Consider the following 26,466-nt stretch of genomic DNA (forward strand, 5'->3'; position numbering starts at 1 on the left):
CCTTGGCCAACATTTATTCTGTTATCTTTTTAGTAAAAAAAAAATAACCCAAATTAGTTTATAACCAAAAATTATAATTGTTAAACATTTTTTTTTACTTTTTTTTTATTATTATTTGTTTTTTTTTACATACTGTCACCCTAGCAGTACAGTGTCACCATGGTGACACTGTACTACTTGTGGGGGGTGATGAAGATTTTTTTTTTTTACACTGATTGCTTTTACACCCATAAAGGCTGTAAAAGCAATCATTTCTCCTCTCTAGCTGCATTCTTGCAGCCATTGAGAACTACTGAGTGAGCTGTGATTGGTCACAGCTTGTCACATGGTACAAGGCTGTTGTGAATAGCCTTGTGCCATGTGACCTCTGTGTTTATTCACAGATTTCACACGTAGTAAGCAATGATGTCAGAAGTGACATCTTGCTTACTACTCTGCATGTGATCACTGATTGGCCAATCAGTGGTCACATGATCGGGACCTCACACAGAGGTCCTGCCCGACGATTGGTGTTCCACTGTGTCCGGAGGACACAGCGGGCACTGGATCACGGTGCTGCGCGCTCCAAGGGAGCGTGCATAAGCAGGGTGCGGGGAGGCCGTTTATAAACGGCCACCTGACCCTGCACTGTCACCGTCCGGCTATTTATATACAACGGCTGGGCGGGAGGTGGTTAAAGTGGAGTTAAACCCAAAAGTGTAAGCTCTGCTTATGCTCCTCCGTGGTCTTCACAAGAACCCGCTTCCACTTCCGGGTCAGTTAGACGGCAAACTGAGCAGGAACTTTGCTCCATAGAGGAGAATGGAGGTTCCAATCAGGTCCACCTGAAAAAAGGGAAGACCCGATCGGAACATCCGAGCGAAGGAGGCCTAAATTGTATTAGCCCTTGCTAACCAATCAGTTTTCTATTAGTATAGAAGGAACATTCTGATTGGTTGTGATGGTTTTGTTCAGTCAACCATATTCTTGGCCTTATCTCCCATTCACACCTAGGTGTTTTTTGTGCGTTTGCACAAGCGTTTTTGCATGCGATAAAGGCTTCTGCAAATGATCTTTTAGCCAACGAAAAACTAATTGGAAACTCGGGCACTGCCCGAGGGCCCGGGGTCAGAAGGGGGCCCCATGAGATGCCCCTGGTACCTTTTTCATAGACTTTTTTGAGTTTGGCCAAGGACACGGGCCCCATGATCCCCTATTGGCCGGGGGCCCCATGAGTTGTCAGTCCGCCCCTGGGCGGCATATATGCATGTGGCCAGTGGCAAGGAGTGCAGAAAAAAGTGCACAATGCAAAATGCAACAATTGGCACTGTTGTCATCCTACCGCACACTGGCAGCTGCATTCTAACACCTCCACTGGTGTGAACCAGCCCTCAGGACACCATCACAGCGCTGGTTCAGAGTTCCCCTGCACCAAATATATCTGCTTTAACCAGGTAAGGAGGGAATCTATAAAGATGGGCAGCACAGTGGCTAAATGGTTAGCACTTCCGCCTGGCAGTACTTGGGTTGTTGGTTCAAATCCCAACCACAGCACCACCTGCCTGGAGTTTGCATGTGTGGGTTTCCTCTGGGTACTCCGGTTTCCTCCCACACTCCAAAGACATGCTGGTAGGTGAATTGGCTCCTGTCTATATTGTCCCTAGTATGTGTATGTATGAATGTGAGTTATGCAGGCCATACACGGGTCAAAAATCGTCCGTTTAAAAAAAAACAAAAAAACGTAAAATCAGTCGTTCGATTGGCCGACGTTACCACCAACGGTAAAAAAAAAAAATCGGCCGATTTTCGTCCCGTCTATGGCCGGCGTTTGACCCCATAATTACTTCTGTCAGGGGAGCACACAGGGGAGCAATACATAGAATAAGAAGAAGAATAAAAGAAGAAGAATTCCAGTCCGCTATTATATTTTATATGAAAAGTCCATTGTATCCATTTCGGATACAAATGGATACATTTGTTGCAACCGCAGGACTTTTCATATAAAATATAATAGCGGACTGGAATTCTTCTTTTTCTTCTTTTTTTTCTTGCAGGTCACGGCTCATGCGCAGATTTTTTATCGGGAAAGTGATCAGACAATTTGCCCATCATTGCCAGGAAAATCGGCTGCAAATTTTCCAACATGCCCGACAAAAAGAATGTGCAAAAACCCCGAAAAACGGCCGACCAATTAACCCACTAATGGTGCGAAAATCGGCTGATTTTTTTTTCCGGCTGAAAAATCAGTCGATTTTCGACCTGTCTATGGCCAGTATTAGGGACCTTAGATTGTACGCCCCTTTGATTGTTAGGGACTGATGGGAATGTACAATATGTATGTAAAGTGCTGCGTAAATTGATGGCGCTATATAAGTACCTGATATAAATAAATATCAGGGTTGGAGGGAGGTAGAGTGAAAAAATAGCTTTTGTCCAGAATAGTCTTTAAACCAGAAAGCCCGTGTCTATGTCACTTCCTGTGCACTGAACTGAAATATCAAACAATGTTATCAGCCTTTTCAGCTATCCACTTCCCTATGCTATGCAAATGAGAAGGGGAGTAGTTCTGTAGTACTGATCAGGAGTGCACAGTAGGGTGACAACGCTGCTCCCCCATAGATACAGCACAGTCAGTGTTGTCACCCTAGGACAAGAAGGCTACATTTTCATGCCCACATGAGATACTGAGCCTTTATGATGGAAAGAACTGAAACACAATGAATAAAAAGGCTGGTTGGGGAGGAAAGGGCTAGGTTATGCTGGACCAGGGGCGGAATGATCATCTGAAAACTCGGGCACTGCCCGAGGGCCCAGGGTCAGTAGGGGGCCCCATGAGATGCCCCTGGTACCTTTTTCATAGGCTTTTTTGAGTTTTGGCAAGGCCCCATGATCCCCTATTCCCCGGGGGCCCCATGAGTTGTCAGCCCGCCCCTGTGCTGGAGGTCCTCCAACCAGGAAATGAGGTGGAGCTCTATCTGACTTCTGCAGCTGCTAATGCACATTGTGAGAAGCTCACAGTGTGCAGTGAAATCAGAGTCCCGGAGAGGAGCTGCTACAACTGATGGAAGTGCCGGAGGTCAGATTTAAAGTGAATAGCAGACAATCGTGACAGACACAACACCAGTGGAAATTTTTATCGATTTTATTTTTTGTCCATGGCACAGATCCCTGGATTCCTGCTGAGCCTGTTGGATTAGTTCACAGAGGTCCACCTGTCTTCTTCTCTTTGAAGGGAGGGGTACAGAACACGAACATTACCGTCAACAGGAGCCCCAGGAAGAGGATGACCAGGGCCACCTCGCGCAGTCGCTGCGCACACAGGGCCGCATCTTCCTGCAAAAGACATAGCAAGTGACCAGTGACCGCACTGTAGAGGATCACTCTATACTGCTGTGTAAAGGTAAGTTAGGACACCACACACCTCCCTGTGTCATGGATGTGCCCACTTTGTGTCCTGCACATATCAGATCAGCACCCCCCCTGCTCTCACTGGTTCCTCTTGCTGACCTCCATGTCATTACAGGAGAGAGTTACTGATGGTCAGCTAAAGAACATGTAAGGGCTGTGGTGGGCCCAGGAGATCGACACTCCCGGAAGTGTCAGTTTTCAGCAAATTCAGGGAAACATTCCTTATGAATGTTATTATTATTATTATTATAGAGGATTTATGGCGCCAACAGTTTGCTCAGCGCTTTACAATATAACGGGAGACAATACAGCAACAATACAGTTCAATACAAGAGGGATAGGAGGGCAGTGTTCATGGGTATGGGTGGCAGGAAAGGCAAGCATTTACTCTCCTCCTTTACAGGGATGACTTACCTGGAGAACTTCAGAATAGGGACAGGGTCACTTTATTTGCTACTATATGCTATTTGTGAGGGCCCATTCATATAATGTTCATTGCTCAACACAGACTCAACACACCCTGTGCCTGCGTGGGTTTCCCCCAGGTGCTCCGGTTTCCTCCCACACCCCAAAGACATGTTGGTAGGTGAATTGGCTCCTGTCTAAATTGTCCCTAGTATGTGTATGTATGGATGTGAGTTAGGGACCTTAGATTGTACACCCCTTGAGGGTTAGGGACTGATGTGAATGTACAATATATATGTAAAGCGCTGCATAAACTAACAGCACTATATAAGTACCTGAAATAAACACAGTGACAAGCTGAAAACTATTGTTTCTTGCGTTGATAAACGCTCAGGAAAAATGGAATGTATGGTATATAAATACAGCGCAGCACAGCGTGCATTATAGCACCACTCCATGCAGGAAAAAAAAATTACCCTCTCAATGCAAAAGTAAAAAGTCTTATCTCATTCCTTGCTCCAGCAAGCTTCCTCCTTCAGTGTGTTCATTCCCCCCTCTTCTCTATGGTGTTCTGGTTGACAGGAACATCAAGAACAATGTGGGAACCATAGTCCTGCATTGAACGTGAGGAAGGCAAGATTCTACCCCCAACCCAGGGAGTGGGAGAGGAGAGAAGAACGCTGGCAGGCGGGACAGCGAGGAAAAGGGTGGGGGACGAAAAGGACGTCGATGACAAAACGCGTAGGGCGGAGCTTGATCAATGTGACGTCATTACGTTTTCCCACGAGCTACCGCGCATGTGCTGAGTAGCTGGGTCTGTTTGCTGTGATTGCTGTTGACGCTGGTGTCGGCCGGGACACCCTTTGAGTTAAGTGCAATGAGTACCTAATAAAAGAAGTTGTTTTTAATAATACTGCACCATGCAGTTCTTCTGTTTCTTCCGAGTGTCTGGCATTTCCCTCCTTGGATACGTTTAAAGGTGGCTTTCTTGAGAAGTGGATTTCCTTGATGATATTTGATTTGAAAGCATTTTGCTCCATCTGAAATTGGTCTATGTGGATCTGGGCTCTGCAGAATATTATTCCTTGAAGATACATCTATGAATGACTTATCATTTATTAATACTACTGTTCCCAGAGCAATACATGGTTTAGGTTTATTAGCTCTGGTGAGTTTATTCATTTTTTGGTGGTGGTATTGTCACATTTATTTATATATTTTTTTGTGCACGTTTTTTTGTGTCACATATTTTAAAGTGTGGATTTTTTGTTTTTGAACATTTTTTATTTATGCACTATTTATATATTTGATTTCTGGATATATTTTTATATATTTACTAGCGCAAATTACTTTTTTGTGGTATTTGCCACATCTTATTTACTTACGGTGATTTTTTGCAGCTGGTATATTATAATAAGTGATTTATAGATATATATATAGATATATTTCTCCCTTTTTTCATAGGTGCCATTATATATATTTTTTCGAGGAAAAGGGTGTGTATGAAAATCTTTTCTTTTATGACTTAGCTTTAAAATGTAAGTTACTCCAACATTTCATATTTCTGAAATGTGCCTTCTTTACCATGTACTTGTGTGAAGTACATGGGGGTCTGATGGGATGGGGGAACCTCTGATGTGATGGGGGGGCCTCTGATGTGATGGGGGGACTCTGATGAGATGAAGGGGCCTCTGATGTGATAGCAGGCCTTTGATGTAAAGGGGGGACTCCGATATGAAGGGGGAACCTCTGATGTGTGGAGGGGATCTCTGATGTGATAGGGGCCTCTGATGTGATAGAGGGCCTCTGATGTGAAGGGGGGGCTCTGATATAAAGGGGGGCGATGTCTGATGTATTAGAGGGCCTCTGATGTGAAGGGGGGGCTCTGATATAAAGGGGGGCGATGTCTGATGTGATAGAGGGCCTCTGATGTGAAGGGGGACTCTGATATAAAGGGGGGCGATGTCTGATGTATTAGAGGGCCTCTGATGTGAAGGAGGGGCCTCAGACATAAAGGGGGACCTCTGATGTGAGGGCCTCTGGTGTGATGAGGGGCCTCAGATATTAAGGGAGCACCTCTGATGTGAAGAGGGGATCTCTGACGTGAAGGCGGGACTTTAATGTGAAGGGGAGACTTTATTGTGAAGGGGGAACTTTATTGTGAAGGGGGGACTTTATTGTGAAGGGGGGGCTCTGATGTGATGAGGAACCTCAGACATGAAGGGGGACCTTTTGATGTGAGGGTCTGTGATGTGATGAAGGGCCTCAGATATTACGGGGGCACCTCAGATGTGAAGAGGGGATCTCTAATGTGATGAGGGGCCTCTGATGTGAAGGGGGGACTTTAATGTAAAGGGAAGACTTTATTGTGAAGGGGGGGCTCTGATGTGATGAGGAACCTCAGACATGAAGGGGGACCTTTTGATGTGAGGGCCTCTGATGTGATGAAGGGCCTCAGATATTAAGGGGGCACCTCAGATGTGAAGAGGGGATCTCTGATGTGATGGGGAGGCCTTTTATGTGAAGGGGAGACTTTAATGTGAAGGAGGGACTTTATTGTGAAGGGGGGCCTCTGATGTGATGAGGGGCCTCTGATGTGATGAGGGGCCTCAGATATTAAGGGGGCACCTCTGATGTGAAGAGGGGATCTCTAATGTGATGGGGGGCCTCTGATGTGAAGGGGGGACTTTAATGTGAAGGGGGGACTTTAATGTGAAGGGGGGACTATGTTGTGAAGGGGGGACTCTGTTGTGAAGGGGGGACTCTGTTGTGAAGGGGGGACTCTGTTGTGAAGGGGGGTCTCTGATGTGAAGTTAAAGAGGATCTTTTAAAAAACAAACACTTACCTGTCCCAGGATCCAGCACTGTGTTCACCCAACCCAGCTCTTTGCTGGTCTTCGAGTCTAAGCGCTGGCATCTTAACTGTGGGCAGCCGGCTGTCCCCATGAATGGTCCCACAGTCCCCTGGACTTGTGACGTGCCCCAAGAAGCTGTGGGGAGAGGTGTGTGTGTGTGGGGGGGGGGGACTTCCACTCCATTCACCAGAATGTCAGAGCAGAAGTGGGAGCGGGGAGCTGTCAAAATCACATACCTGCTCCCGTCCCCCCAAATATGGGAGAGGAGGGAGGAGGGAAGACCTCCACATTTTTCAAACTTTGAACGGGTGCCAGGACAGAAGAGGTTGAGAGACTCTGTTGTGAATGGATATTTCAGACTGGGCCAGTGATGGAGTGCTCCTTACCTCAGGTATGATATTCTGTGTCAGGTCTCCATGATACACAAGGCACTTGGCGGAAGAGCTGGCTTCTGTTTCCAGCACATACAACTCCGGGACCACTGGGACAGCAGAACCATTCACAGGACATTGAGGGGACCATCTGTAAGGAGGAGGCAAGACGTCATCGCGGCAGGGTAATGTGCGAGGCAGTGGCAGCCCCTCCTTGTCAGCTATGGACATTGGAAGAATTTAGACAACAATAAGGCCGATCCTCACCTGCTTCTGTTCTGTAGATATAGAAACCAGAATTCCAAGTGCACTTGTTTCAATTATTGAATGTATGTTACAGTGAAAGTGGAGTAAACCTACAAAGACTGGATGGCTGTGATATATGCACTTGCAGGAGAGGCAGTGAGAGGGTCAGTTGCAGAATCAGTAGGAGGAGAATTGTGAAAACAACTCTTTATATAAAGTACTGTTGCCATGGTTGCAAGAAAGCAAAATGTGTCAGTTTCAGGAAATTGAGCCGCTGGAGTGATGCTATTTGTATAGTGCAACTCGGCAAACTTGTTTAGACTTTTGGTATGCCTTTGTGTGGGATGAATTAACTCCCCAGTGAGGAACGACCTAATCTTGAGTAGGCCGATCAAGATGGCCAAAGATGCTAAACCCAGGAGAGGATGTCGGCACCAGCAGGGGAGCTTTTGGATGTTGCATTGCTGGAATGGAGGTAAGTACTCTTCTGTTGAGTTCCCCTTTAAAGGACAGCTCTGGCTAAACTAAAAAAGTTGGACCACTACATATAATTACTCCAGCCACTGATGGAAAAAACAATATTCAATCCTTAGAAAGTGATTCATTACATTTTTATCATGTAAAAAGATTAGAGCTTCTTCCAAAATTTAGCAAAGAGCTTGAGTTCAAATTAGAGACATTTCCTGCAAAGTCTTTAGGTATATTTGGGTTTCGAGGTAACTGGGCGATGCAGGATGCTCTGGGGTCAGACGGCAATGCAGGATGCCCTTGGGTCAGAGGGCGATGCAGGATGCTCTGGGGTCAGTGGGTGATGCAAGATGCCCTTGGGTCAGAGGGCGATGCAGGATGCTCTGGGGTCACTGGGTGATGCAGGATGCTCTGGGGTCAGTGGGTGATGCAGGATGCCCTTGGGTCAGAGGGCGATGCAGGATGCTCTGGGGTCACTGGGTGATGCAGGATGCTCTGGGGTCAGTGGGTGATGCAGGATGCTCTGGGGTCAGTGGGTGATGCAGGATGCTCTGGGGTCACTGGGTGATGCAGGATGCTCTGGGGTCAGTGGGTGATGCAGGATGCTCTGGGGTCACTGGGTGATGCAGGATGCTCTGGGGTCACTGGGTGATGCAGGATGCTCTGGGGTCAGTGGGTGATGCAGGATGCTCTGGGGTCAGAGGGTGATGCAGGATGCTCTGGGGTCAGTGTGTGATGCAGGATGCTCTGGGGTCACTGGGTGATGCAGGATGCTCTGGGGTCAGAGGGTGATGCAGGATGCTCTGGGGTCAGTGGGTAATGCAGGATGCTCTGGGGTCACTGGGCGATGCAGGATGCTCAGGGGTCAGAGGGCAATGCAGGATGCTCTGGGGTCAGTGGGTGATGCAGAAAGCTTGGGAGTCAGTGGGTGATGCAGGATGCTCTGGGGTCAATGGGTGATGCAGGATGCTCTGGGGTCAGTGGGTGATGCAGAATGCTCAGAGGTCAGTGGGTGATGCGGGATGCTCTGGGGTCAGTGGGTGATGCAGGATGCTCTGGGGTCAGTGGGTGATGCAGGATGCTCTGGGGTCAGTGGGTGATGCAGGATGCTCTGGGGTCAGTGGGTGATGCAGAAAGCTCTGGGGTCAGTGGGTGATGCAGGATGCTCTGGGGTCAGTGGGTGATGCAGAATGCTCTGGGGTCAGTGGGTGATGCAGGATGCTCAGGGTCAGTGGGTGATGCAGGATGCTCTGGGGTCAGTGGGTGATGCAGGATGCTCAGGGTCAGTGGGTGATGCAGAAAGCTTTGGGGTCAGTGGGTGATGCAGGATGCTCTGGGGTCAGAGGGTGATGCAGGATGCTCTGGGGTCAGTGGGTGATGCAGGATGCTCTGGGGTCAGTGGGTGATGCAGGATGCTCTGGGGTCAGTGGGTGATGCAGGATGCTCTGGGGTCAGTGGGTGATGCAGGATGCTCTGAGGTCAGTGGGTGATGCAGGATGCTCTGGGGTCAGTGGGTGATGCAGGATGCTCAGGGGTCAGTGGGTGATGCAGAATGCTCTGGGGTCAGTGGGTGATGCAGGATGCTCGGGGGTCAGTGGGTGATGCAGGATGCTCGGGGGTCAGTGGGTGATGCAGGATGCTCTGGGGTCAGTGGGTGATGCAGGATGCTCTGGGGTCAGTGGGTGATGCAGGATGCTCGGGGGTCAGTGGGTGATGCAGGATGCTCAGGGGTCAGTGGGTGATGCAGGATGCTCGGGGGTCAGTGGGTGATGCAGGATGCTCGGGGGTCAGTGGGTGATGCAGGATGCTCAGGGGTCAGTGGGTGATGCAGGATGCTCAGGGGTCAGTGGGTGATGCAGAATACATGGGGTCAGTGGGTGATGCAGAATGCTCTTGGGTCAGTGGGTGATGCAGGATGCTCAGGGGTCAGTGGGTGATGCAGGATGCTCAGGGGTCAGTGGGTGATGCAGAATGCTCTGGGGTCAGTTGGTGATGCAGAATGCTCGGGGGTCAGTGGGTGATGCAGAATGCTCGGGGGTCAGTGGGTGATGCAGGATGCTCGGGGGTCAGTGGGTGATGCAGGATGCTCGAGGGTCAGTGGGTGATGCAGGATGCTCGGGGGTCAGTGGGTGATGCAGGATGCTCGGGGGTCAGTGGGTGATGCAGGATGCACGGGGGTCAGTGGGTGATGCAGGATGCTCGGGGGTCAGTGGGTGATGCAGAATGCTCTGGGGTCAGTGGGTGATGCAGGATGCTCAGGGGTCAGTGGGTGATGCAGGATGCTCTGGGGTCAGTGGGTGATGCAGGATGCTCAGGGGTCAGTGGGTGATGCAGGATGCTCTGGGGTCAGTGGGTGATGCAGGATGCTCTGGGGTCAGTGGGTGATGCAGGATGCTCTGGGGTCAGTGGGTGATGCAGGATGCTCTGGGGTCAGTGGGTGATGCAGGATGCTCTGGGGTCACTGGGACCATGGATCTCTTTATCATTTGAGGCGAGAGGAGACCCAGCACTGGATCGGGGAAGAGGTTAATGTGCCACACAGGGTAGAGGGATGTTGGTATTGCCATGTTCCTTGTTACTGCACTACAAATGATCATGTGACTATAGTAAAAGAACAACCTAGCACTGATTGTAAAAGAGTTTAGCGAGTGCACTGTGATGGCTCTCAGTATCTACAGAATGGAAGCAGGTAAGGGGCTGCAATAAAGTTTGCTGAAATGTTTCCAAATAGAAAGGTGACTTGTGAGGATCTCTGTAGCCACAACGTTCACTGTGTACAGCACAGCTCCCACTTACGATGTCTGTGGCAGAAGTTCTCGAGGACCGGTCAAGCTGACACAATATTTCACAGCGCACTCTACTTCACTGCCGTTACACTGGATGTACCCCCAATAAGAGGTCAGAGTAATGGTCAGGGGGGTGTCCGCATCAGTACCTGTGAAAATAGAAGATTGTGTAATACAGAATGAGTAGAGAACACCCCAAACGCCAGGGAGAGACACTCCTACAGAAATCTACATGAAAAATATACAAGATGTATACCGAAGACACTGCGCTCGGAATTACTATAAAAACAAAGCAGCTTGTACAGATAGGCAGACAAAAAAGATATGGTGAAAAGTTGCAGCGCTAATTAGAACATAAAGTCCCATTCACAAAAAAATTACAATATAATAGATGACAGCAAAGTCCATGTGGATGTCCCATATACAGAAATGAAGAGCCTACATAGGAAAGGGGTTCCAATCCAAAGAAGAGATCAGCACCATACACCCAAATAAATTGGCCTCTTACCAGAAGAATTGACCGTCCCAACGGGTCGGCCGACATAAGTAGTGTAATAAATCCAGCAGGTACTGAAACCGGTTCTTGTTCTCCTCCAAAAAAGAACTTCAAATGGCAAACTACCCATCAGGCAACCAAAGCACCGCATGAAAAGAAGAATTGCCAACTCATAGTGTAGCAGATTAATAGCTTAAACCGATTCATCTGAATTGCACTTACATAGCAAGCATAGATATCAGCATAACACTGTGATCGGTTTCAAACCAACAAGATGTCCGCTGTCTCTTCAGAGCGCGATGACGTCACACCCTACGTGTTTCGTCATCAAAAGACGACATCAGGGGCAAGGCCTGCACGACGCATTGCGTGATATAAATAGGACAAGGAGGGCCACTCCCCCTCATTGAGGAGCATACCACAGCCCGAAAGCGCCACCTCAAACCGGGAGATGAAAGCAGAAAAAAAAACCCACAGAATTGGAGGGGTAATCATGTCAGAAGGGAAATTTCAAAATTGGAAACCTTACGGATGTATTCCCTTAAGAGTAATGTTCCCTTTCGCCTCAACATTGAGTGGGATGTAAATGCCTTTATCAATAACAGGTAATTTTATATACTTTTTTATTATATTCTTGTGAAAGCGCAGGTCATGCCCCTGACGACGTCTTTTGATGATGAAACGCGTAGGGTAGAGCCATGCTGTGTGACATCATCGCACTCTGGAGGGACAGCGGACATCTTGTTGGTTTGAAACTGATCACAGTGTTATGCTGATATCTATGCTTGCTATGTAAGTGCAATTCAGATAAATCGGTTTAAGCTATTAATCTGCTACACTATGAGTTGGCAATTCTTCTTTTCATGCGGTGCTTTGGTTGCCTGATGGGGAGTTTGCCATTTGAAGTTCTTTTTGGAAGAATATCTTGGATGATCCTGTGAGCGTTTCCTATACAAGAACCGGTTGCAGTACCTGCTGGATTTATTACACTACTTATGTTGGCCGACCCGTTGGGACGGTCAACTCTTCTGGTAAGAGGCCAATTTATTTGGGTGTATGGTGCTGATCTCTTCTTTGGATTGGAACCCCTTTCCTATGCACAGCTCTTCATTTCTGTATATGGGACATCCACATGGACTTTGCTGTTATCTATTATATTGTCATTTTTTGTGATTGGGACTTTATGTTCTAATTAGCACTGCAACTTTTCACTAAAAATATACAAGAAAATGTGATCAAAGTAACTCCATTTTTTTTTTAAATAAAAATTGAGGTTTGGGTTTCTCCGAAGCCAGCAGGAATACTGACTGTACTGTCTGATCAATAGACAGCTACTAGAGGAGAATGAGCTCTTTATGAAATACAATTGTAATAACAAGTAACATAAAATATTACTTTCATGGAATTCTTGCAATAATGGCTTAAAGTGTTACTAAACCCAGGACCCTGCATTCTCTATATCCGCTCTCCCCGGACCCCGCATTCACTATATCCGCTCTCCCCGGACCCCGCATTCACTATATCCGCTCTCCCCGGACCCCGCATTCACTATATCCGCTCTCCCCGGACCCCGCATTCTCTATATCAGCTCTCCCCGGACCCCGCATTCACTATATCCGCTCTCCCCGGACCCTGCATTCTCTATATCCGCTCTCCCCGGACCCCGCATTCACTATATCCGCTCTCCCCGGACCCCGCATTCACTATATCCGCTCTCCCCGGACCCTGCATTCACTATATCCGCTCTCCCCGGACCCCGCATTCACTATATCCGCTCTCCCCGGACCCTGCATTCTCTATATCCGCTCTCCCCGGACCCCGCATTCACTATATATGCTCTCCCCGGACCCCGCATTCACTATATCCGCTCTCCCCGGACCCTGCATTCACTATATCCGCTCTCCCCGGACCCCGCATTCACTATATCCGCTCTCCCCGGACCCCGAATTCACTATATCCGCTTTCCCCGGACCCTGCATTTACTATATCTGCTCTCCCCGGACCCCGCATTCACTATATCTGGTCTCCCCGGACCCTGCATTCACTATATCTGGTCTCCCTGGACCCCGCATTCACTATATCCGGTCTCCCTGGACCCCGCATTCACTATATCTGGTCTCCCCGGACCCTGCATTCACTATATCTGGTCTCCCTGGACCCTGCATTCACTATATCCGCTCTCCCCGGACCCTGCATTCACTATATCTGGTCTCCCTGGACCCTGTATTCACTATATCCGGTCTCCCTGGACCTTGCATTCACTATATCTGGTCTCCCCGGACCCTGCATTCACTATATCCTCTCTCCCCGGACCCCGCATTCACTATATCCAGTCTCCACGGACCCTGCATTCACTATATCTGGTCTCCTCGGACCCTGCATTCACTATATCTGGTCTCCCCGGACCCCGCATTCACTATATCCGCTCTCCCCGGACCCTGCATTCACTATATCCGCTCTCCCCGGACCCTGCATTCACTATATCCGCTCTCCCTGGACCCCGCATTCACTATATCCGCTCTCCCCGGACCCTGTATTCACTATATCTGGTCTCCCAGGACCCTGCATTCACTATATCTGGTCTCCCTGGACCCCGCATTCACTATAGCTGGTCCCCCGGACCCTGTAATCACTATATCCGGTCTCCCTGGACCTTGCATTCACTATATCTGGTCTCCCCGGACCCTGCATTCACTATATCCTCTCTCCCCGGACCCCGCATTCACTATATCCAGTCTCCTCGGACCCTGCATTCACTATATCTGGTCTCCCCGGACCCTGCATTCACTATATCTGCTCTCCCCGGACCCTGCATTCACTATATCCGCTCTCCCTGGACCCCGCATTCACTATATCCGCTCTCCCCGGACCCTGCATTCACTATATCCGCTCTCCCCGGACCCTGCATTCACTATATCCGCTCTCCCTGGACCCCGCATTCACTATATCTGCTCTCCCCGGACCCCGCATTCACTATATCCGCTCTCCCTGGACCCTGCATTCACTATATCCGCTCTCCCTGGACCCTGCATTCACTATATCCGCTCTCCCCGGACCCCGCATTCACTATATCCAGTCTCCTCGGACCCTGCATTCACTATATCTGGTCTCCCCGGACCCTGCATTCACTATATCTGCTCTCCCCGGACCCTGCATTCACTATATCCGCTCTCCCTGGACCCCGCATTCACTATATCCGCTCTCCCCGGACCCTGCATTCACTATATCCGCTCTCCCCGGACCCTGCATTCACTATATCCGCTCTCCCTGGACCCTGCATTCACTATATCCACTCTCCCCGGACCCTGTATTCACTATATCTGGTCTCCCAGGACCCTGCATTCACTATATCTGGTCTCCCTGGACCCCGCATTCACTATAGCTGGTCCCCCGGACCCTGTATTCACTATATCCGGTCTCCCTGGACCTTGCATTCACTATATCTGGTCTCCCCGGACCCCGTATTCACTATATCTGGTCTCCCCGGACCCCGCATTCACTATATCCTCTCTCCCCGGACCCCGCATTCACTATATCCAGTCTCCTCGGACCCTGCATTCACTATAGCTGGTCCCCCGGACCCTGTATTCACTATATCCGGTCTCCCTGGACCTTGCATTCACTATATCTGGTCTCCCCGGACCCCGCATTCACTATATCTGGTCTCCCCGGACCCCGCATTCACTATATCCTCTCTCCCCGGACCCCGCATTCACTATATCCAGTCTCCTCGGACCCTGCATTCACTATATCTGGTCTCCCCGGACCCTGCGTTCACTATATCTGCTCTCCCCGGACCCTGCATTCACTATATCCGCTCTCCCTGGACCCCGCATTCACTATATCCGCTCTCCCCGGACCCTGCATTCACTATATCCGCTCTCCCCGGACCCTGCATTCACTATATCCGCTCTCCCTGGACCCCGCATTCACTATATCCGCTCTCCCCGGACCCTGCATTCACTATATCCGCTCTCCCCGGACCCTGCATTCACTATATCCGCTCTCCCTGGACCCTGTATTCACTATATCTGGTCTCCCAGGACCCTGCATTCACTATATCTGGTCTCCCACAGTACACAGAACATGGAAATACAATTATTTCAGTAAATATAAACTGCTAAATACCTTTTACAATCAGCAGTATATAGCAGTCTTGTGACTTCAGCTGAGCACTGGTTAAAACTTGTAGAAGGAGGATGCAAAACCCCTGACCTCTGCTAGAGAGTGCTGATTGGCCCTGTGCTGATCACATGCACTCTCCCAAGAAAAAAAAAACATCTCTAGCAGTACACACTAAACTAAGCATGTGCAGAAGGGCTACAGGTTCAGTCTGTCTTATCAGGTGAACATTTGAACAAGAGGAGGGGCAGAGAAGTCATACTCACTGTTATACGGGCTGTTTGATCCTAACAAGCATGCCTTACTGCATATACAGACTGATTTTACTGTTGTGGGTTTAGTAACACTTTAAGATAAGTTCGATTTACAAAGCTTTTACCCAGGGATAAAGATCTTTATTTTTAGCCATGTGACTGTCGGTAACGATCAGCCTTGTGCCTTCACCATCTGCTAGTTGTTATCCAGTACTATAGCTCCCATCTCTGCATAGCACACCTACCCTAATTAGGAGTGTTTAAGTAGGCTGCTGTACATTCACTCCTGTGCCTCGTAAAAGGGTTGTCTGCCTATGCATGACTTGGCTAGAGGTATGTCTGACTTTTCATGTCCTGGATTACTGCTGTGAACTGTATGGACTACAATTACATTTAGCTGTTCTGTATCCACCCTTATTGTCACACACAGGGGCACATAAGGAAAGAGCAGAGAGTAGTCCAGGTTATTTCAGGAGTATAACTTAGGGTAGAAAGGCAGCTTTAGGTACAGAAAGTGGAGCGCAGCAGGCCAGATGACTACAGAGCGTGCCAGAGACTGCATGGAAACATAAGGGCACAAAGGAGTACTAGTATTTAACAGAGGATGCACACGGGGTGCACTGGAATCGGGTGCACTGTTGGGTTGCCATCTCTTCCCTGTAAAACTAAACACATAATTACAGAGGTTCTGGGGCTGATTAAGGTGGTAATTAAAATCACTTAATTGTCTTATCTGCGTTAAATAAGCCTCAGAACCTCTGTAATTATTATGTGTTTAGTTTTAAAGGGATGAGGTGGCAACCCTAGTGCACTGGGATCACTAGATGACACAGCATGCTCTGGGAAGCACTGAAATCATGGGGTGCACTGGGATCACTAGATGACACAGCATGCTCTGGGAAGCACTGAAATCATGGGGTGCACTGGGATCACTAGATGACACAGCATGCTCTGGGAAGCACTGAAATCATGGGGTGCACTGGGATCACTAGATGACACAGCATGCTCTGGGAAGCACTGAAATCATGGGGTGCACTGGGATCACTAGATGACACAGGATGCTCTGGGAAGCACTGAAATCATGGGGTGCACTGGGATCACTAGATGAGACAGGATGCTCTGGGAAGCACTGAAATCATGGGGTGCACTGACGTCACTAGATGACACAGGATGCTCTGGGAAGCACTGAAATCATGGGGTGCACTGGGATCACTAGATGACACAGCATGCTCTGGGAAGCACTGAAATCATGGGGTGCACTGGGATCATTAGATGACACAGGATGCTCTGGGAAGCACTGAAATCATGGGGTGCACTGGGATCATTAGATGACACAGCATGCTCTGGGAAGCACTGAAATCATGGGGTGCACTGGGATCACTAGATGACACAGCATGCTCTGGGAAGCACTGAAATCATGGGGTGCACTGACGTCACTAGATGACACAGGATGGTCTGGGAAGCACTGAAATCATGGGGTGCACTGACGTCACTAGATGACACAGGATGGTCTGGGAAGCACTGAAATCATGGGGTGCAATGGCGTCACTAGATGACACAGGATGGTCTGGGAAGCACTGAAATCATGGGGTGCAATGGCGTCACTAGATGACACAGGATGGTCTGGGAAGCACTGAAATCATGGGGTGCACTGGTGTCACTAGATGTACTGGGTGCCCAAACGACATTGGGTACGTTGACCAAACTGGAGACACTGGGTGTACTGGCACACTGGAGTCATAAGCTACACCAGGAGCACTGGAGACACTAGGTATACTGGAGTTCCAAGTGTACACTGGGCACACTGGAGTCTCAGCGTACACTGCGTGCCCTGGAGACACTGGATGTACTGGAGCACAAGTGTGTACTGGGTGTACTGGAGACACTAGATGCATGGGGCGCACTGGAGACACTAGGTGCACTGGGCACATTGGAGTCTAAGTGTACATTGGGTGCACTGGAGACACTAGGTGTACTAGGCGCACTGGAGACACTAGGTGTACTGGGCGCACTGGAGACACTAGGTGTACTGGGCGCACTGGAGACACTAGGTGTACTGGGCGCACTGGAGACACTAGGTGTACTGGGCACATTGGAGTCTAAGTGTACATTGGGTGCACTGGAGACACTAGGTGTACTAGGCACACTGGAGACACTAGGTGTACTGGGCGCACTGGAGACACTAGGTGTACTGGGCACACTGGAGACACTAAGTGTACTGGGTGCACTGGAGACACTAGGTGTACTGGGCATACTGGAGACACTAAGTTTACTAGGTGCACTGGAGACACTAGGTGTACTGGAGACACTAAGTGTACTGGGCGCACTGGAGACACTAGGTGTACTGGGCATACTGGAGACACTAAGTGTACTGGGTGCACTGGAGACACTAGGTGTACTGGAGACACTAAGTGTACTGGGCGCACTGGAGACACTAGGTGTACTGGAGACACTGGAGCCTAAGTGTACACTGGGTGCACTGGAGTCACTAGGTGTACTGGGTGCACTGGAGTCACAGTCAAAGTCTCAGGGTACAATGATGTCATGCACAGAGGTAGGTACAACATCCTGGATTTGATAAGAATGGCACTTATCAATAGCTCGTTATCTCAGCTGTTCTCAGTCTGTGCTCCACACCTGCCTTTTGGTCAGTTGTCACCCCAGGTGATGCAGTCAACCCAATGAACTCCTTGGCACTATAATTTTCAAAATGTCATCGGACTCAGCTGCAAAGAACTGTCACTTTTTCTTTTGAAAATAAGGATCCTTATCCTGGTGTGTTAGCTTAGTGAGTCATACACACCAGAGTGCCCCTTCAGTGTTCAGAATGAAAAGCCGTCTTGAAGAGGTGAGAAATGTGTGCCGTGTTCTGGTATGAGGAAGTGTGTACTGGGTGTACTGGAGACACTAGATGCATGGGGCGCACTGGAGACACTAGGTGTACTGGGCACACTGGAGTCTAAGTGTACACTGGGTGCACTGGAGACACTGGAGCCTAAGTGTACATTGGGTGCACTGGAGACACTAGATGTATTGGGTGCACTGAAGACACTAGGTGTACTGGGCGCACTGGAGACACTAGGTGTACTGGGCGCACTGGAGACACTAGGTGTACTGGGCGCACTGGAGACACTAGGTGTACTGGGCGCACTGGAGACACTAGGTGTACTGGGCGCACTGGAGACACTAGGTGTACTGGGCGCACTGGAGACACTAGGTGTACTGGGCGCGCTGGAGATACTAGGTGTACTGGGCGCACTGGAGACACTAGGTGTACTGGGAACACTGGAGCCTAAGTGTACACTGGGTGCACTGGAGACACTAGGTGTACTGGGTGCACTGGAGACACTAGGTGTACTAGGCGCACTGGAGACACTAGGTGTACTAGGCGCACTGGAGACACTAGGTGTACTAGGCGCACTGGAGACACTAGGTGTACTGGGCGCACTGGAGACACTAGGTGTACTGGGCGCACTGGAGACACTAGGTGTACTGGGCGCACTGGAGACACTAGGTGTACTGGGCGCACTGGAGACACTAGGTGTACTGGGAACACTGGAGACACTAGGTGTACTGGGTGCACTGGAGACACTAGGTGTACTGGGTGCACTGGAGACACTAGGTGTACTGGGCACACTGGAGACACTAGGTGTACTGGGCGCACTGGAGACACTAGGTGTACTGGGCGCACTGGAGACACTAGGTGTACTGGGCGCGCTGGAGATACTAGGTGTACTGGGCGCACTGGAGACACTAGGTGTACTGGGAACACTGGAGCCTAAGTGTACACTGGGTGCACTGGAGACACTAGGTGTACTAGGCGCACTGGAGACACTAGGTGTACTAGGCGCACTGGAGACACTAGGTGTACTGGGCGCACTGGAGACACTAGGTGTACTGGGCGCACTGGAGACACTAGGTGTACTGGGCGCACTGGAGACACTAGGTGTACTGGGCGCACTGGAGACACTAGGTGTACTGGGAACACTGGAGACACTAGGTGTACTGGGTGCACTGGAGACACTAGGTGTACTGGGTGCACTGGAGACACTAGGTGTACTGGGCACACTGGAGACACTAGGTGTACTGGAGACACTGGAGCCTAAGTGTACACTGGGTGCACTGGAGTCACTAGGTGTACTGGGTGCACTGGAGTCACAGTCAAAGTCTCAGGGTACAATGATGTCATGCACAGAGGTAGGTACAACATCCTGGATTTGATAAGAATGGCACTTATCATTGGCCTGTTATCTCAGCTGTTCTCAGTCTGTGCTCCACACCTGCCTTTTGGTCAGTTGTCACCCCAGGTGATGCAGTCAACCCAATGAACTCCCTGGCACTATCATTTTCAAAATGTCATCGGACTCAGCTGGAAAGAACTGTCACTTTTTCTTTTGAAAATAAGGATCCTTATCCTGGTGTGTTAGCTTAGTGAGTCGTACACACCAGAGTGCCCCTTCAGTGTTCAGAATGAAAAGCCGTCTTGAAGAGGTGAGAAATGTGTGCCGTGTTCTGGTATGAGGAAACACAGGACACCACACAGGAAGATCTGGTCACATGACCACCACTCAGACCGTGTAGCATTTCCTGAACTGTAAATCTCAGCAACCACAACCAACAGCAGCCAGGGATGATCTTGGGGACTGCAGCGTGAATGCCGAAAACATTAGGATACATTTCCACACACCAGTGTATGGATTCTATTTTTAAAGGTCCAATGAGATTTGAAAATCACAGTCACATGGCTAAAATAAAAATCCTTATCATTGGGAATGGACAGATTTTTTGCATAGTTACACTGGTCCAATGTATGAATGAATATGCCATACATATGGGACTTCTGTGGAAGCGGAGACACCGCTACTACAGTGACCGCTGCTGTATTCTGGGTCCTGTGCCGAGCAGCTGCCCAGCTGCATAGTGAACGCAAGGGGTTGCTCGCTCAGCAGGGGCACCATTCACAGAATGCCTTGTATTTTTCTCAAAGAATACATTGCATTCTCTGATTGGCCAAGGTGGAGGTGTGGGGCATGACATCTTAGTCTCTATCTTATCCAATTAACCACTTCAAGTCCGGACACTTTCCCCCCTTCCTGTCCAGGCCAATTTTCAGCTTTCAGTGCTATCACACTTTGAATGACAATTGCGCAGTCATGCAACACTGTACCCATATGAATTTTTTAGCTTTTCTTTGAGACAGATAAAGCTTTATTTTGGTGGTATTTATTCACCACTGGGATATTTATTTTTTTTTGCTATTTAAATGAAAAAGTCCAAACACTTTGAAAAAAAGTGTTTTTCTTATAAAATGTTGCAAATAAATAATATTTCATCATAAATCTCGGCCAAAATTTATTCCGTTATCTTTTTAGTAAAAAAAAAAAATAACGCAAATTAGTTTATAACCAAAAATTATATATATTTTTTTTTTTTTATATTATTATTTATGTTTTTTTTTTTTACATACTGTCATCCTAGCAGTACAGTGTCACCATGGTGACACTGTACTACTTGTGGGGGGTGATGAAGATTTTTTTCTTACACTGATTGCTTTTACACCCATAAAGGCTGAAAAAGCTATCATTTTGCTTTTTCTGCAAGCATTGTTGCAGCCATTGAGAACTACTGTGTGAGCTGTGATTAGTCACAGCTTGTCACATGGTACAAGGCTACTCCTAGATTGTAAGCTCCAAGGATCAGGGCCCTCAAATCCCTCTTGTATTGAACTGTATTGTTGTTGTATTGTCTCCCTTTATATTGTAAAGCGCTGAGCAAACTGTTGGCGCCATAAATCCTGTATAATAATAATAATAATAATAATAATAATAAAAGGCTGTTGTGAATAGCCCTGTACCATGTGACCTCTGTGATCATTCACAGATTTCACACGTAGTAAGCAATGATGTCAGAAGTGACATCTTGCTTACTACTGTGCATGTGTTCACTGATTGGCCAATCAGTGATCACATGATCAGGACTTCGCACAGAGGTCCGTCCGACGATCGGTGTTCCACTGTGTCCGGGGGACACAGCGGGCCCCGGATCGCGGTGCTGCGCGCTCCCAGGGAGCACGCACAAGCATGGGGCAGGAAGGCCGTTTATAAACGGCCACCCGACCCTGCACTGCCACCGCCTGGCCGTTTATATACAACGGCCGGACGGGAGGTGGTTAAAAACCACACCCATGCTGAGCGTGATAAGACACATAGCAAGCATCATACAGTCAAACTGACCTGTCATGCCAAGCTGGGCGCCAGTCGCTATTATCTGCAAGTTGCTGTGATTGAGCGCTAGTTGCCATGGAGAGACGGTAAAAGTGACCAGCACAGACACATTGGCGCTGTTCTCAGGATTCACAGTCCTAGTCTCATCCACAGTGGTGATGTGACGGCTACCGTTACCCTGAATGCAGACCTTACCCACGGTGAAGGCTTGAAGGACGCCACCCCAGTCCTAAAAAAACAGGGAGAAACCAAGAATTAGCAATGTGCTGTATATCACACCTTGCCTCTCATTGTCAAGTTTTGGTTTTGGTTTTTTTCTTGCACTGAAGCACTGAACCCAGGACTGGAACCAAACAGGTTAATCTCACTTTGGTTATTCAAAGTGAACTTGTCACCCATTCTAAAAATGTAAAAGTCATGTCCAAGGGCAGATGCTGCAAAGTACATGTCAATGTGTTTAAGTTGGCCATACACTGGTGGTGGGGGTGCAGGGCAGCACAAGGAGTTGTACCACAGTGCTCATTTGCTAACAAAAGGCATGCTGATAGAAGGAGGGAGCAGAGTGACAGGGAGATAAGCTCACCAGTCTTCTGCTTTCACTGTCCCATCACAGGCTGGGGGAAGGACAAGATCTTTAAATGTTACTGAACTGTGGCAGAGAAAACTCAGGTCTCCTGCCCTGCCAGACAGGGTTGTGCTGTGTAGCAGAATAGCAGAACTATACTTGAGCAGTGCATGCTGGGAATCCTTCCTCCTTTTTCCTGTCCTGTAGTTTACCAGCATGCGCTAGGTATCCCTCCTCCTTCTCTGTAGTTCAGCACTGTGCCCTGGGGATCCTTCCTCCCTCTCCCTGGCCTGCAGTTCACCAGCACACACTAGGGAGCTCCGTCCACACTCTCTGTAGTTCAGCAGTGTGCGCCGGGGATCCCTCCCCTCTCTGTACTTCAGCAGTGTGCGCCGGGGATCCCTCCCCTCTCTGTACTTCAGCAGTGTGCGCCGGGGATCCCTCCCCTCTCTGTACTTCAGCAGTGTGTGTTGAGGATCCCTCCCCTCTCTGTACCTCAGCAGTGTGCACCAGGGATCCCTCCTCACTCTCTGTAGTTCACCAGTGTGCACCGGGGATCCCTTCCCTCTCTGTACTTCAGCAGTGTGTGATGGGGATCCCTCCTCTCTCTCTGTAGTTCAGCAGTGTGCACTGAGGATCCCTCCCCTCTCTGTACTTCAGCAGTGTGTGTTGAGGATCCCTCCCCTCTCTGTACCTCAGCAGTGTGCACCAGGGATCCCTCCTCACTCTCTGTAGTTCACCAGTGTGCACCGGGGATCCCTTCCCTCTCTGTACTTCAGCAGTGTGTGATGGGGATCCCTCCTCTCTCTCTGTAGTTCAGCAGTGTGCACTGAGGATCCCTCCCCTCTCTGAACTTCAGCAGTGTGTGCTGATGATCCCTCCTCACTCTCTGTAGTTCAGCAGTGTGCGCCAGGGATCCCTCCCCACTCTGTACTTCAGCAGTGTGTGCTGGGGATCCCTCCTATCTCTCTGTACTTCAGCAGTGTGTGCTGGGGATCCCTGCTATCTCTCTGTACTTCAGCAGTGTGTGCTGGCGATCCTTCCTCTCTCTCTGTACTTCAGCAGTGTGTGCTGGGGATCCCTCCTATCTCTCTGTACTTCAGCAGTGTGTGCTGGGGATCCCTGCTATCTCTCTGTACTTCAGCAGTGTGTGCTGGGGATCCTTCCTCTCTCTCTGCAGTTCAGCAGTGTGCGCCAGGGATCCCTTCCCTCTCTGTAGTTCAGCAGTGTGCACCGAGGATCCCTCCCCTCTCTCCCCTTTTCTGTACTTCAGCAGTGTGTGCTGGGGATCCCTCCTCACTCTCTGTAGTTCACCAGTGTGCACCAGGGATCTCTCCCCTCTCTGTAGTTCAGCAGTATGCACCGGGGATCTCTACCCTCTCTGTACTTCAGCAGTGTGTGCTGGGGATCCCTCCTCTCTCTCTGTAGTTCAGCAGTGTGCACTGAGGATCCCTCCCCTCTCTGAATTTCAGCAGTGTGTGCTGATGATCCCTCCTCACTCTCTGTAGTTCAGCAGTGTGCGCCGGGGATCCCTCCCCACTCTGTACTTCAGCAATGTGTGCTGGGGATCCCTCCTATCTCTCTGTAGTTCAGCAGTGTGCGCCAGGGATCCCTCCCCTCTCTGTACTTCAGCAGTGTGTGCTGGGGATCCCTCCTATCTCTCTGTACTTCAGCAGTGTGTGCTGGGGATCCCTCCTATCTCTCTGTACTTCAGCAGTGTGTGCTGGGGATCCCTCCTATCTCTCTGTACTTCAGCAGTGTGTGCTGGGGATCCCTCCTATCTCTCTGTACTTCAGCAGTGTGTGCTGGGGATCCCTACTATCTCTCTGTACTTCAGCAGTGTGTGCTGGGGATCCTTCCTCTCTCTCTGCAGTTCAGCAGTGTGCGCCAGGGATCCCTTCCCTCTCTGTAGTTCAGCAGTGTGCACCGAGGATCCCTCCCCTCTCTCCCCTTCTCTGTACTTCAGCAGTGTGTGCTGGGGATCCCTCCTCACTCTCTGTAGTTCACCATTGTGCACCGAGGATCCCTCCCTTCTCTCTGCACTCTGTACTTCAGCAGTGTGTGCTGGGGATCCCTCCTCTCTCTCTGTAGTTCAGCAGCGTGAGCCAGGGATCCCTGTTCCCCCTCTGTAGTTCAGCCGCACTTCCTCCAGCCAAGCCCATACCTCCTTTTGAACCTGACGCTGGGGAAATGTTTTGCGAGAGCCTCTACATTACACCTGCGGTGCACTGACTGTGGGTGCAATGCTTTGCTGGAATCACTGTATAAATAGTAGTACACATTAATCATGAAATCAGAGTTGCATTTAGCACAATTTTTTTGCAAAAGTTGGACATAGCCTTTAAGGAGATGATTTGTTGATAACTTTTGTTACAAAGACTGACTTCCCGGGTTTCTACATCTGTTTAATTGGGTTGCCTCTTCCATTAGAGTCCACTACACATATCTTTCCTCCCCCCCCCTGGACCCCGTACCTGGGTAAAATCCACGTCACTCACTGGCTGCGTCTTGATGTACACTCCGAGAGCCAGGTAGGTGACACCAAGCGTCACGACACATATAAAAAATGTGACGAAAGGAGGATGATGAAGGACGCAGGATCGCAGGCTCTGACACGACGGCCACAGCATGGTACACCAAGGATGGACCTGGCCTCAGCCGGAACACCTGAATGAAAAAAAAGGTGAACCTTAGATGGGGGTCATTATCTACTATCCCATGACCTGCTACCATACCTTGGGACTTTTGGCTGTGCCTGGGCTGGAGATTAGTAGGGGGTGGAATTGGAGGCAGGGGCGTATTTACCACAAGGCAAACAAGGCATTTACCTAGGGCGGCATTTTTCAGGGGGGCAGCATCGCTCCCAGGAAGAAAGGACTGAAGAAGGGACACATGCGGCATAGGGACCAGGTGGGATCCAAGAGAGGCTGTAGGCTGCTTGATGGTGTATGCAGAGCCCGACTCAGGGGTGTTGTTGGTCAATATCAGGTTCTCTCTGCAGGGGAAGGGGGGGATTTGAGTTTTGCGTTGCGTAGGGCAGCACAAAACCTAAATACACCACTGATTGGAGGTCATTATGAGTTGCAGTGGCAGTTTGTTTATGTCTACATCTTCCCCTGGATCCCAATGCATAGTTGCCAACTGTCACGGATTGTCCAGAACAATCACAAATTTTTGAATGATGTCCCGCCATTCCTCAGTCCCCGCCAGTGTCCCAGAACTCCGAGATCAGGGCGGAGGCAGCAGCAGATAGGGGTTCCTAATTCTGCAAGAGCCTAGAGTGGTTAAAAGATGAACACTTTCCTGGCCTTATTATTTGCCCAGTGGGAAGGGAGGTCCCCGCGGCAGACTTGGGGGCTATTTCTCCATTTTCGGGAGTGGCAGAGTAATCTGTAGCACCACTGTTTCTTATTAACCCCTTGACGCCGACGTCACACAAATATGCGGCCTCACAGAACTGGGCTTTTTTCCGTGGGGCCACATATTTGAGTACCTGTCTTTGTGCTGGGAGCACACCGCTCGTCGCACTCCCAGCACAAAGACCGTGGTGTCACTGACAGCTAACGATCAGGACCCAGGACTCCCGATTCCGGGTCACATGATCGCTGTGATAGCCTCTGATTGGCTATCACAGTGATCAGTCACTGTACAGCCCAATCCCCTTGTTTTTTTTCTCTCTCTATGAATGGAGGAGAGAGATACATTGTATCTCTCTAACTCCTGGCATAGAGAGAAAACAAAATGTTAAAAAAAAAAAAAAAAAAAAAGATAAATAAATATTAAAAAATAAGGAAAAGGTTTGATCTAGTTCAGTTCCAGGGTTAGTGTGTGGGTCAAGGTCAGGGCCAAAGGTCAAGGTCGAAGGTCAGGATTTAAAAAAAAATTGGTGTCAGTTAGTGTCAATGTCAGTGTGTTTTAGGTATATAAAAAAAAAGACAAAAACAAAATGCGCACTACACCGCGTTCCAAATTATTATGCAAATTCTATTTAAGTGTCACAAAGATTAAATATTTTGTTTTTCAGTGTAACTCATGGATGGCATTGTGTGTGAGGGCTCTTTTGATCACTGAAAACAATCTCGGACACCTGTGATAATTAGATTGGCCAGTGAGCCCAATTTAAGGAAAAACTACTGAAGGAGGGTGTTCCAGCAGAGCACCATTTCCAAGCAATATGGGGAAGAAAAAGGATCTCTCTGCTGCCGAAAAGAGTGAAATAGTTTGATGCCTTGGACGAGGTATGAAAACATTCGATATTTCATGAAAACGTAAGCGTGATCATCGCAC

General features: G+C 49.1%; 1 protein-coding gene across 2 annotated transcripts in view; it reads right to left on the reverse strand.

Annotated features, from left to right (window-relative positions):
* Positions 1-3,105: 3,105 nt before the first annotated feature.
* TMEM219 (transmembrane protein 219) overlaps positions 3,106-26,466 on the reverse strand; it is a 28,871-nt gene continuing 5,510 nt past the window's right edge. For both annotated transcript variants that reach the window (XM_089657685.1, XM_089657686.1), the window contains exons 2-6: positions 24,654-24,846; positions 21,624-21,843; positions 10,529-10,667; positions 7,034-7,169; positions 3,106-3,312 (exon numbers count right to left, since the gene is read on the reverse strand). In XM_089657685.1, the coding sequence (XP_089513811.1) occupies positions 3,178-3,312; positions 7,034-7,169; positions 10,529-10,667; positions 21,624-21,843; positions 24,654-24,809 (786 nt within the window). In that variant the 5' untranslated portion in view covers positions 24,810-24,846 and the 3' untranslated portion in view covers positions 3,106-3,177. The remainder of the gene's footprint in view (positions 3,313-7,033; positions 7,170-10,528; positions 10,668-21,623; positions 21,844-24,653; positions 24,847-26,466) is intronic.

The sequence above is a fragment of the Staurois parvus genome, unplaced genomic scaffold (assembly GCF_062004578.1).
Source record: "Staurois parvus isolate SC_StPar_1 unplaced genomic scaffold, SC_StPar_1.0 ptg001021l, whole genome shotgun sequence".
NCBI classification, from domain to species: Eukaryota; Metazoa; Chordata; class Amphibia; order Anura; family Ranidae; genus Staurois; species Staurois parvus.